The following is a 13,581-nucleotide window of genomic DNA, read 5'->3' as shown; positions in this document are numbered from 1 at the left end:
TGAGTCGCTCTGGATAGCACTCTTTTCAAATAACCAGTGCTATTCTCTCTCTCAAAAATATTCCTGTATCAGATCTTGGAGAATAATGACTCTTTTTTTAGGTAAAATCTCTTTTGATGATTTCTCAAGGCTTTTGTTGCTGTGGTGGTAATGGTAGTTTTTAAATTCAAAGTTCTTCTTTAAAAGTATCTTTTACAACTTTAACTAACTGGCTGATTAAATAGTTCTCCAAACAAGTATTGAAATGAAATAAATACTAAAATATTTGGGGTAAAGGGGCATGATGTATGTAAATTAATCTTAAATGGTTCAGAAACACACACACACACACACACACACACACACCTACAAACACAAACACACAATTAAACAAATGGGGCAAAATGTTAACAGCAATATGGGTAAATGGTATATGATGTTCTGTGTACCACATTCATAATTTTTATCCAAACTTGAAACTATTTCTAAAAAATTTTTTAGAAAAAATATTAGCACTATTAATAATAATACCAATACTTACATATTTGCTTTTAATATTTTCTCTGTGCAGTTTAAAACTTGTGATAAATGTTTTTGTCTCATAATATGCTTTTTGAAAATTTAAAGGAGGAGTTTTCTACATAGATACAATTCTCTGTGTCCATAATTTTTATGCTTTTCCCCTCAAACACAGCTCTGATATAGTCTATGCTTCCTCTCAAATACTTTGAATTCTGTTTGAATGTAAAAGAAAGAGAAGATGTGTATTACTGATATTAGTTAATTATTATATTGTCAACATAGAAGGGAATAATCTGATCTAATAAAAAAATTTAAGATCATGTTTTCTAGAAATATGAAGGAAAATTTCCAAATACTAATCAACCATAATTTACGGGAGGTTCACAAATTAATTAGAAGACTTTGGTGCATTTTAATATAAATAAGAGTAGAATACATGAACAGGATTAATTACAGTAGTCACTTTGAAGTGTTTTATTCCAGACATCTGAAATAGCCTCCTTGGGCAGAAAGTATAAAGATGCCCTATTTCATACTATGTTGAGCATCAGCCAAAAAATTAGTTATAAATAAACTAGTATGTTCCCTAAGCCATTAAAATAGAAAAACTATTAGCCAACCTAATAAAAAAATCATCAATGAGAAGTGAGAATAATAGAAATACTCTTTGGTAAAGTGAAAAGTGAAAGAAAAAAATTAGAGAATACTTTATATAATTCTATTTAAATACATATGAAATTGTGATTAAGAGAGAAAATATCTTAGGATAATATAAATTATAGAAACTGAGATCAGGCAAGACAGAAACTCTAAGATGATTAATTACTATGGAAGAAATTGAGAAGGTTGTAAAAAGGTATCTCTTTCCCAGCAACCCAAACCAAAAACCCAACCCAATCATCAGAACTAGATAATTTCAAAGGTCTATTATGTTATACCTTCAAGGAACAGATAATTTCAGTGTCACTTAATTTATTTTAGAAAAGAGAGAGAAGAAAACCAATTGATTGCTTTTATGAAACTTGCTATAACTTCAATAGTAAAATCTGACAGTAAAAAAAAAACCCCTGAGAGGCGAGATTATCCAAGATGGTGGGATAGATAAATGCTGTGCTAATATCATACCATGAACACATGAAAATTACAACTGAATTATAGAAAAATCAATCTGGAGAATGATCTGAAGTCTAGCTGAATACAAGATTTACAACTAAGGACATAAAGAAGAAGCCACATTGAGACTGGTAGGAGGGGTGGAGATATGAAAGGGGTTGGCCCCAAACCTCCATGTGGAGGATGAAAATTGGGAGTGATATCTAAACCACAGAGGTTCCCCACAGAGAAGCAAGGTACCCCAGCTCCATACCAGACTCCCCAGCCCGGAATACTGGTGCCGGGAAGAGGAGCCCCCCCACAACATCTGGCTGTGAAAAACAGTGGGTATTCCCGTCATCAGGGTGGGACAGAAGGCTAAGGAAACCCAGAAATCCTCTTACAGGGCCTGCAGCGACTCCCTTGCAGGAATTACCCTGGGCTCCAGTGGAGGGACAGTAACTTGTAGGGTATGTCAGGGGACACACTGTGTGTGTGTGGCTGCAGGATAAGGACTGGAAGATAGTTGCCATTTTCCCTGTGTGGGGGTCTTCTTCCTGTACAGCTGGCAGGTGGGCACCATCTTTCCTCTGTTGAGCCCTCTTCCACCCCCTGGGCCTAATGTTAACCTGAATTGGTCTGGTGAGCTCTGCTTGCTCCAGCCTGGTGACTCAATGAGACCCTGCCACACCCAACTTCATACTGAATGAGGCTTTATCAGCAGCTGAACCTTACAGGAGCCACAGCTGGTAGCAGGCCTCGATGTGTCCTGCCTTTTTTCTGAACTACCCCAAACCCAGTACTGGTGGGAGCCATCCTTGATTCATAGTGTAGCCGCTCACATGTGCCTCTAGGTCGAGCACAGGCAGTGACCAAGTGTGGATCACTTTGTAGCTCCTACCCGGCAGTCCCCGCTGGTCACAGGCAGTGGCGGATCAGTGCCTGTACCAGAGCTCCTCCCAAGAGCTCCCAGAACCAACATACTTGGAGGTTGGCTTTAGACCAATTAGCTCCACAGATGGTATACCTAAAGGGCGGTCTCAACAGGCACCAGAGCCTAATGGGATGAATCCAGCTCTGTGTGGTAAGTGCCCTGCACAGTAGCCCGTAGGCTGTGGATGTGGCCAACCCCACAGCCAGTCAGCCTGAGGGTCAATCCCACCCACTCATATATTATTAGCAATCAAGGCTCAACTGTAACAGGAGGGCACACTCACAACCCACACAAGAGACACTCCTGGAGCACCCTGAGCAGGTAATCAGGGAGACTATGCCACTGGGTCACACAGGGCACTTACTACATAAAGCTACCTGGCAAGACTGGGAGGTGTAGAAGCCCTACCTAATACATAGAAACAAACACAAAGAGGCAGCCAGAATGAAGAAACAAAGAAATATGTCCCAAATGAAAGAATAGGAGAGAACTCCAGAAAAAGAACTGAACAAAATGGAGGCAAGCAACTTACCAGATACAGAGTTTAAAACAATGGTTATAAGGATGTTCAAGACACTTAAGAACTTCAACAAAGAGATAGGAAACCTAAAAAAAGGACGTAGAAACCATTTAAAAAAATCAGAAGTGAAGACTACAATAACTGAAATGAAGAATGCACTAGAAGGAATCACCAGTAGACTAGATGAAGGAGAGGATTGAATCAGCATTTGGAAGACGATGTAGCAGAAAATACCTAATGGGAACAACAAAAGATGAAAAGAATTAAAGAAAATGAGGACAGTTTACGGGGTCTCTGGCACAACATCAAGCATAACAACATTTGCATCATAGGAGTACCAGAAGAAGAGAGAAAGCAAGGGATTGAGAACCTATTTGAAGAAATGATGACTGAAAACTTCCTAACCTGGGGAAGGAAATAGACATACAAGTCCAGGGAGCACAGAGAGTCCCAAACAAGATGAACCCAAACAGGCCCACATATCATAATTAAAATGGCAAAGGTTAAAGATAAAGAGAATCCTAAAAGCAGCAAAAGAAGGGCAACTAATAACTTATAAAGGACTTTCATAAGACTGTCAGCTGATTTCTTAACAGAAGCTCTGCAGGCTAGAAGGGTTTGGCATGAAATATTTAACGTTATGAAAAGCAAGGACCTACAGCCAATATTATTCTACCCAGCAAGTTTATCATTTAAAATCAAAGGACAGATAAAGAGCTTCCCAGACAAGAAAAAGCTGGAGTTCACCATCACCAAAACAGAATTACAAAGAATGTGAGAGGGGCTTCTTTAAGATGAAAAAAAATAAAAAATATGAATAATAAAATGGCAATAACTACATACGAGATCTGACAGTTAAGTTTGCAAACTCATCCTAGAAAAAGTGCTACATACCTCACTGCTGAATATCACTACAGTCATCTTGGAAGCACTCCCCTTGGGAAGCTATGCACCAATGCCAGCGCCTAGTCCACCCTTCAAAGCAATTTTGGAACTCTTTTTCTGGAATGGCCATCAGAGCTGTCATCATATTACCCTTGATGTCGTGAATGTCATCAAAATGTCTTCCTTATCTTTGGGTCATTAGGGGACAGGTTAGGTGAGTTGGGAGGGTATTCCAATAGTTATTTGTTTACTGGCTAAAAACTCCCTTTGCTTTTGTTCGTTGGTGAGCTCCTTTGGGACCATTTTTGCACACATCTTTCTCATGCCAAGATTTTCAGTTAAGATTTTCCTGTTTCTCTCTCGGTGTTTACTTGGTCTGCTATGTTTCACACAGTCAGCTGACAATTTTGATGCACAATTCGACAAATTTTTGCAATGTTTTCGTCAGTTCTGCTCATTACTGGCTGCCCTGACCTCTCTTCATCAGTGAGACATTCTCTCCCCTCAGAAAAATGTTTAATCCATTTATACACTGTCGTTTTCTTCCTGGTGTTATCCCCATAAACTAGGACTAACATGTCCCTGATTTCACTTCCACTCTTGCGAAGTTTAATAAGAAATTTAATGTTGGTTTGTTGCTCTAATTCAAGCTTAGACATTCTCATGATCCACAAAAACACGCAACAACAATAATGAACACCACTCAGCAAGACACCACCACACGTCAACACGAACACAGCTGTGAGACACTGATATACCAAGGTTATGAAACTTTACCTAGCTGTTTGTACAGTGCTGCCAATGTAAGCACACAGAGGCAAGTTTGCAAAGTTAATTGTCAGAGCTCTATCTATCAATAATTACTTTCAATGTACATGGATTAAATGCTCCAATCAAAAACATAGGGCGGCTGAATGGACAAACAAACAAGGCCCTTACATACGCTGCCTGCAAGAGACTCACTTCTGATCAAAAGACACACAAAGACTGATGGAAAAAGTTATTTCATGAAAATGGAAATGGAAAAAAAAGAGAAGCTGGGGTAGCACTATTTATACCAGACAATACAGATTTTAAAACAAAGGCTATAGCAAGAGACAAAGAAGGACCCAGTAATCCCACTTCTGCATATTTATCTGAAGAAACCCAAAATGCTACTTCGAGGGGCCATGTGCATCCATACGTTCATTATAGCATTGTTTACAATGGCCAAGATGTGGAGGCAGCCTGGGTGTCTGTCAATGGAAGAATGGATAAAGAGGAGGTGGTAAATATATACAATGGAATATTGCTCGGCCATGGAAGGGAATAGGTTCTTGCCATGTGCGACAGCATGGATGGACCTCGAGGGTATCGTGCTGAGTGGAGTATGTCAGACAGAGAAAGACAGATGAAATGTGATTTCACTTTTATGTGAAATCTAAAGAACAAAATAAACAAAATAGAAACACACTCATAGATACAGAAAACATTCTGATGGTTGCCAGATGGGAGGAGGGGTTGATGGAAAACGGGAAGGGATTAAGTAGAAAAAATTGGCTGATATAAAGTAGTCATAGGGATGCAGGGTATAACATAAAAAATATAGTCAATAATATAGTAGTAATGATGTATGGTGTCAGATGGGTACTATATTTATCGGGTTGATAGATGGGAGGGCGGTTGGGAGACACCCCCAACACTCTCGTGAAAGGTGGAAAAGGTGAAGGGATTAAGAAGTACAAAGTGGTAGTTACATACAAAATAGCCATGGGGATGTAAAGTAAAGCGCAGGGAATATAGTCAGTAATACTGTGATAGCGTGCTACGGTGTCAGATGGGTGCTGGACTTATGGTGATCACTTCTTTAGGTGTATAAATGTTGAACAGTTATGGTGTACACCTGAAACTGATATAATGTTTGTTGTATGTTAGCTATATTTTTAAATAAAAATTTTTTTTAAAAAACCTGAAAAAGAAAACTTGAGACCAACCTCACTTATTAATGTTGATGCAAAATTATATACAAAAATAAAATATAGGAGCACACTATAAGCATAATATAGTTTTATTCCAGGAATGAAAGGATAATTCAGTACTCTAATAATAAGTCTCTTAATGCAATTCATCAAAGTGATAAGTCAAAGGAGAAAATAATAATCATCTCCATAGATACCATTTTTGGCTTTTGATAAAATCCATTATCCATTTTTGACAAAGAATTTTAATGAAATAGAAATTGAGGGATATTTCCTTAACATAGTAAATATTCATGTCAAATAAAAAGCCAGTATTGTGTTTAACTGTAAAGTGAGATGGTTTCCATTTAAGCCCGAAGAAGATAGACATTTCCACAATCTCCACTATTAATCACCAATGTTCAAGAAAAAATAGTCAAATGTATTAGATAAGACAAATCGGAGTATGCAAATAGAAGGGAGAGACAAAGTGATTGCTATTTGTAGGTGGTATGATTGTATGGTCCCAAATCCCATGAATTGAATTGAAAAAAATATGAGAAACAATAAGGTAACTCAGTAAAGCAACTGGTTATAAAATTTGTATTCAAGAATAAACTCCAGGGGGATAGGAAATATGTAACAAATAAAGGACATATTTATGTTGGCATTTATTTTTTATTTGTCTCTCTCTAATGGAACATCAACTCCATGAAAAAGGATGTGTTGGCTTTCTTTATTGCCATAGCTCAAATGCCCAAATATGCCTAGTATATTGTAGGCACTAAAGAAATATTTGGTGAAAGAAAGAATGAATTTATGCTATACACCACCTCTTTTACGCAGAGATAGAAAGCTGTACAAAGATACATCATTCTTTACAATAGAAAAAGAATAAAAGCAACCAAAATATCCATTAGTGGGTATCTGATTAAGCAAATTATTAAAAATAATGAGATATAGGTATATTCTGAGCTAATATATCAAGCCCTCTAAGATAAATTGTTAAGTTAAAAAAGGCAAGGCCCTAGGTCATACAACAGGTATCAAAACATTTAAGAGGACTGAAATTACATAAAACATATTCTCCTATATAGAGAAATTATTAGAAACCAACAGAAAAGAATTGGGAAATCCCAAAAGTTTTATAAACAAACAACACATTTCTAAGTAACCTATGGGTCAGAGAAGAAATCACAAGGGAAATAAGAAAATATCTTGAACTGAATGAAGAGGAAAATACAGATTATAAAAATTTAGGGAATTCAGCTAAAGAAGTGCTTACCGTGAAATTTATACCTTTAAATTCTTTCATTAGAAAGAGAGAGCTAGAATCATTAATATATGCTTCCACTTCAAGAAGACAGAGAAACAAAGTAAATCAAACACAAAGTAAGCAGAAGAGGAGGTATTATAAAGATTAGTATGGAAAACATTGAAATAGAAAACTAAAAATCAATGAATCCAAAAGTTGGTTCTCAAAGTAGAATTTTATATAATTTTGTTAAAAACTTTATGTTAACAAATTTCACAACTTAGATAAATTGTAAAAATTCCTAAAATACATAAATTACCAAAACCAACTCAAGAAGAAATATAAAATTGGAATAGACCTAACTCAAAAAAACAAAAAAGAAATGTCATCAGTGAATAAAAATTATTCTACAAATAAATGCCCATAGCAGATGGCTTCACTGGTGAATTCTATCAAACTTTTAAAGAAGAAATATCAATCCTACACAGACTCTTTTAGAAAGTAGATGGAGAGGGAATATTCTCCAACACATTGTATGAGGCCAGTATTATCCTGATACTAAACCAGAAACAGATAATCTCCCCCAAAGGGATACAAAATTTAGCAAAATATAAGGAAACATAAGCAACATACTAAAAAGATAAATTGGACTTCATTAAAATGTAAAACTTTGTTGCTTCAAAAGACGCCTTTAAGAAAATGAAAAGAGAAGCCACAGATCAGGAGAAAATATTTGCAAATCATATATCTTATAAAGAATTTGTATTCAGAATGTATAAAAAAACTTTTATAACTTAATAAGACAAACAGCCTAATAAATATACAAATGGGTAATATATCGAGTAGACATGTCACCAAAGAAGATATATGAATATTAATAAACACATGAAAAGATTAGACAAAAATAAATTAAAATCACAAAAAGTATCACTATATACCTACTAGAATTGCTATAATCAAAAAGACTGATGATACAAGACAGGGCAAAAATGGTCAGAAATTGGAAATCTCATACCTTGCTAGTGGGAATATACAATGATACAACCATTTTGGAAAACATTCTGGGAATTTCTTACTTTAAATACATACAGAGGGTGTTAAAAAAATGTATACACATTCTAAGAAAGGAAAAAACTGTATTAATATGTACCAATAATAAATGATGAATACAAGTCACGTTTGACTGCTGCAATTAAAAGAGGTGCTCAAAGTGGTTACCATCAGTGTCCAGACACTTCTCATTACAGCAAACTACTGCTTGAGCAACGCTGACCAAAGTGTTAACATCTCTTAAAATGTGTGTACATTATTTTGGCACCACAGTACGTGTCATATAACCCAGCAGCATCACTCTTAGGCATCTACCCAAGAAAAATGAAAACATATATGCACACAAACACTTTTATCCAAATGTTCATAGCAACATTACTCATAAATACCCCAATCTGAAAACAACACATATGTCCATCCACTGGTGAATGGATTAAAAAAAAGCAATATATCCTGCAATGGAAAACTACTCAGCAATAAAAAGAAACAAAATAATCATATATACACCATCATGGGTAAATCTCAACAGCATTATTCTAAGTAAAATACTACATACTGTATGATTCCATTTACAAAAAAATTTCTACAAATGCAAAATTGTTCAGAAAGCATATTAATGGTTATCTGGGTCTAGGGGAACTTGGGATGATAGATGTTCTAAGGATTATGGTGATTGTTACACAACTATATCATTTTAGCAAAAGTTACTGTAGTATACAATGGTAAATTGTACCACAATGGTGTGTGTTACAAAATGAAATACACCCTAACAACCAAGATTTTAGAGCAAGCCATATGTATGTATAATATTAGCCCATTTATATTAAACATGCTACGTATATTCAAGTATGTGCTGGCTAAGAGTACAGAATTTCTGAATGTATATTTAGGAAAAACATGTTTGCCTCTGGGAAAAGGACTGAAAGTCTGGTACAGAAGAGATAATTACTTTTCATTCTATACCTTCTGACACTGCTTAAAACAATTAAACCATGTACATTATTACTTTTTGTATATAAAATAATCCTAGTAAATAATGAAAAACAACCAACCATCCATGATCCTGTTACAAGACTCAGGCCCAGGAATCTACTCTTCAAGATCTATACTTATCTGAATGAGGCCACAGGCACTTATGAGTAGCCTCTAGTAAGATAATCAAAGTGAATTTCATCACAAAAATAAGGTGTTGTGGCTCCTGGTAATTTCAGAGAGATAAGTGCAAATTGTGGGAATTTGGGGAAACAAGAGGTTTTTGACCAGAAGTACTTTAAGTCTCACAGCATACTACATTCTGCAATACTACACTAGCCACAAAATAAAAATAAATTCCTCTTTCCCAAACACAAATAAAAGTGAATATTTGAGGATTAAGTGGGCGGGGCGGGGGGAGTAAGGAAAAGAATAAGCAAAAATAGGTTAGTCTAGCTGATAGCTGGCAAACAAATGTTTCCAGAAAACGTAATCATTGCAACAATATAAATACATATTTGTGGGGACGGAGCCCCAGAGAGCAGTTTCCAGGCTCTCGGCCTCATGTGGAGAGGTGCTGGCTCGGATAGTGGATGGCCGTCAGCTGTGGCTGGTTGGCCATCAGCTGTAGCCCTTAAGCCATTGGTCACTGATATAACTGCCACTGGTCGGTTGGCAGCAAAGCGGACAGCAGGTCGCACGTCGTGTAAACCCAGCCTCCAGTGAGACCATAGTGGTATGACTTCCCTACCTATGGCTCCGTGGGTGTTCCTTTTTGGCCTCACCATGTTCTGCATTCTTCTGTGGGGAGCGGGAGCAGAGACCCCGCAGGCCACCCCGCCGGACACCCCGCACGACAATATTACATAGTTATTACAAAATGTAATATATAATATATAATGAACACCTATAAATAAATAAACAATTTAAAAACACTTTTTCCTGCTTTCCATGATATATAAAATGTGTCCCAACTTGTTTCTAAGAATCGTAACAGTGGATACTGTACAGTGATTTTCAGTTATACCTTTTAGTATCAAGACACTGTTTCAAAGATTTGATTTTCAATTGCATGTTATGAAGATATGGCTATTTAATTAAGAATATTTGTTTTAATCTTAAACAAGCCATGAGAGAAATTAAAATACACTGTCAATATTTTATCACCAAGGTTCAAGTGATCCAATTTAAGACTGTTTTGCTATCATATTATTTTCCCCTTTTAATATAGGAACATAATATTTTGTATGGTTTGCTCACAAGTGTCTAGCATTTGGTATACCTTTCCACACAAGGAAGCAACAATGTAAATACCTCCTCTGAGGGGAAACACCTTCAGAGAGGGCCAAGTAAATCATCAAAGGTGTTTCTTTCAGCTTTGGCTGCTTTCATTCACATTTCAAGCTGACAGGGCTTTCAGGCTGTTGTTCGTGCTTTGAATAGGCAATCATCCCATATGTTTGCCACGCGTGTGTTCTTCACGCTTGAGTTGCCCACAGTATTGCTCCTTCTGACCCATCCCTGCTGTAGCTTCAGTGCTGATTTAGAATCAGCAGACATGTAATGAGCACCTAGTGTAGGCCATTCAATACTAAGAACACTATCATCAGCTTAGGTAGTATTTTCCCAATATAACAGATGACACATCTGAGGCTCATGGACTTTTTAAGTCTCAAAACTGGTAAGGGGAAACCAGGTCTTCACCTGAGCTTTTTGATTTATACTGTTTTCAAGTAATTTCTGTATCTGTGGACCTTCCCTCCTTTTTCTCCCTTGTTTCACGGATCATCAAGAGCAAAGTAGCAGAGACATGAAACAGAGGGCCTCTGCTTTGCCCTGTCCTTTGCCCACCATGAAGGTAGAAGGGAAAAAACATCCAAGGCTCAGAGCTCCCAACACGCTCCTCATTGCTCCTATCTCCATACATCACCTAGAATATGCAGCTCAGAGCTTCAGCCCTCACCCTGTTCCATAGCTTTCTTCTCAGGCCGTGGAAGGCTCTATGGGTAATTACTGCTGGAGCAGTCCCTACAGTCATGGAAGAAGTGTCCTGAGCTGCCCTGTTCACAACTCTGAAAAGATTTTCCTGTGTTGACACAGCTCCCACTGATCTTTATGGGGATTATGGAGATGACACTTGGCCTTTAGAAGGGGTGCAAGCAGCTTCCACGTGCTTGCCTGGCTTCCTAAGCACACCCCAGAGTACTGAGTCCTTTGGAAAAATCAGGTGTTTTAACTAAGTCAATGGGAAACCAGTCTGAGGTTTCTACAACTGATACATTAATGAACGTTTGGACGAAGCACTCATACTTGGGGATTCATTCTTTACCCTCCAAGTTCACAGCAATGTAAATTTGTAAGACTGAAATCACTGTTTTCTGTTGGGCTTAATATAACACAGGAAAAGACATATTCTCAAAATTAAAAAAAAACAAAAAGCAGCATCCTGGACTCACGTTTTTCTCTTTTACTCTCTTACCTTTATTTTGTAAAGTGTGATTTCATTCAACTCCAGGGAAACTTCCATTTCTGCAAGATTATTAAAAAAGTCCTACTAAAAAAAAAAAAAAAAAAAGGTCCTACTACTTTACCTGCATCTTTAATCGCGGAGCCCGGGTTTATCTTACCTCCTCGATGGATAATCAAAGAAGTCTCGCTTCCGATGGGGCAGTCCTTCAGCATATCCACTACTTCCGTATGGCTCAGGTTCTGTACATTCTGCTGATTGATCTCCACAATGAGGTCACCCTCACACAGGCCAGGGCATCCCTGAATGTCGAGTATTTGTTTCACCCGCTGTCCCGTAGGACTGTCGGCAATCGTGAAGCCAAAGCCCTGGGCACCTTTCACAATGGTTAAGGTCATAAGTTCAGCTTGGGTGGCCCCAGACGAAGCCATAGACACATTGTCGTCATGGACAGGTGGTGGATACGTGCCATCTAGCTGGCCGTCAGTGGGCATGGAGTGCAAAGAATGAGGGGGCCGATCTGTTATATCTGGAACTGACTGTGAGGTCCGAGAAATGTATTCCAAATATGTTTCATAGTTATGTCTTCCATTGACCATTACTGGCGGTGGCCTCTCCATTATTGCAAGGGGTGGCACCATGCTGTTAGAAGGGTCTTCGGGATCGAAGGGCAAAGGGTAGCCACGACACAACACCAGGCTGACACTCTGACCAATAGGAACAGACTGGAATAGCTTGACTACATCTGCATGAGTGTGTCCTAGGACACAAACTTCATTAATGTAGACGATGACATCACCTGTAAGGAGAGAAGAACGAGATTGGCAACATGAGGTAAGGTCAATTAATGCTGACGTAGAGAAATGGAATTATTTATGAGACGAGTGAAAGTGGTGCTCTGTTTCTCAGCAGTAAGGAGATCAATTAGAATAATATTTAAATTTACTGCAGGTGGTTCAAGGTTACAACAGGTCTGCCAACAAATATACTGATCAAATGCTGAAAAAAATGCTATATAATTATTCTTGAAGTTCAGAAACAATTTCAGATTCAGAAAGAAAGGGTCAGAAAGAAAAGGTTAGAAGAATTTGTACCTTAAAGAAGTACTCATTCTATGTGTCTTTTTCATTTCCATCGTTACTGTATTTAAGTTAATAAGATTTTCAAACTGTTGAGAAGTGGTGGTCAGAAGTATTGGATGGTCAAAATGGCTATTATCAATAAATCAACAAACAACAAATGCTGGCGCGGATGTGGAGAAAAGGGAACGCTAGTGCACTGTTGGTGGGACTGCAGATTAGTGCAGCCACTATGGAAAACAGTATGGAGGTATCTCAGGAATCTGAAAATGGAACTACCCTATGATCCAGTAATTCCACTCCTAGGCATCTACCCGGAGAAATCCAAAACTCCAATTCAAAAATCTGTATGCACTCCTATGTTTATTGCAGCACTTTACACAATAGCCAAGATATGGAAACAACCGAAATGCCCATCGGTAGATGACTGGATTAAGAAGCTGTGGTACATTTATACAATGGAGTATTACGCAGCCATAAAGAAGAAAGAAATCTTATCATTTGCAGCAACATGGATGGATCTAGAGAACATTATGTTAAGTGAAATAAGTCAGAAAGAGAAAGACAAGTACCATATGATCTCACTTATATATGGAATCTAAAGAAAAGACTATGCGAATGAACTAATCAGAGACAGTTTTGGGGACGCGGAGAAAAAACCGAGAGTGGTTAGATGGGTGTGTGGGAGGGGGTTGGGGATAAGGGGAAAGGTGAAGGGATTTGGAGGCAGCTGGTGACCACAAGATGGCCTCGGGGTTTTTTTTTGTTTGTTTGTTTGTTTGTTTTTTGTTTTTGTTTTTGTTTTTGAAAATTAATTTGGGGAAGGTATTCTATAATGTTGTGGAGATTTTGTTGGGTATCCGATGGGCATGTGTCCTGTTTGGGAGAC

The 13,581-nt window shown here is 37.7% G+C and overlaps 1 protein-coding gene across 4 annotated transcripts in view; it reads right to left on the bottom strand.

Annotated features, from left to right (window-relative positions):
* Nucleotides 1-13,581, bottom strand: part of MAGI2 (membrane associated guanylate kinase, WW and PDZ domain containing 2) — a 1,330,546-nt gene that overhangs the window by 209,074 nt on the left and 1,107,891 nt on the right. For all 4 annotated transcript variants that reach the window (XM_081079965.1, XM_081079966.1, XM_081079968.1 and 1 more), the window contains one exon: nt 11,774-12,412. In XM_081079965.1, coding sequence (XP_080936091.1) covers nt 11,774-12,412 — 639 coding nt within the window. The remainder of the gene's footprint in view (nt 1-11,773; nt 12,413-13,581) is intronic.

The sequence above is a fragment of the Rhinolophus hipposideros genome, assembly GCF_964194185.1.
Source record: "Rhinolophus hipposideros genome assembly, chromosome: 18".
Classification (NCBI taxonomy): Eukaryota; Metazoa; Chordata; class Mammalia; order Chiroptera; family Rhinolophidae; genus Rhinolophus; species Rhinolophus hipposideros.
This window is presented reverse-complemented; position numbering and strand designations above follow the sequence as displayed.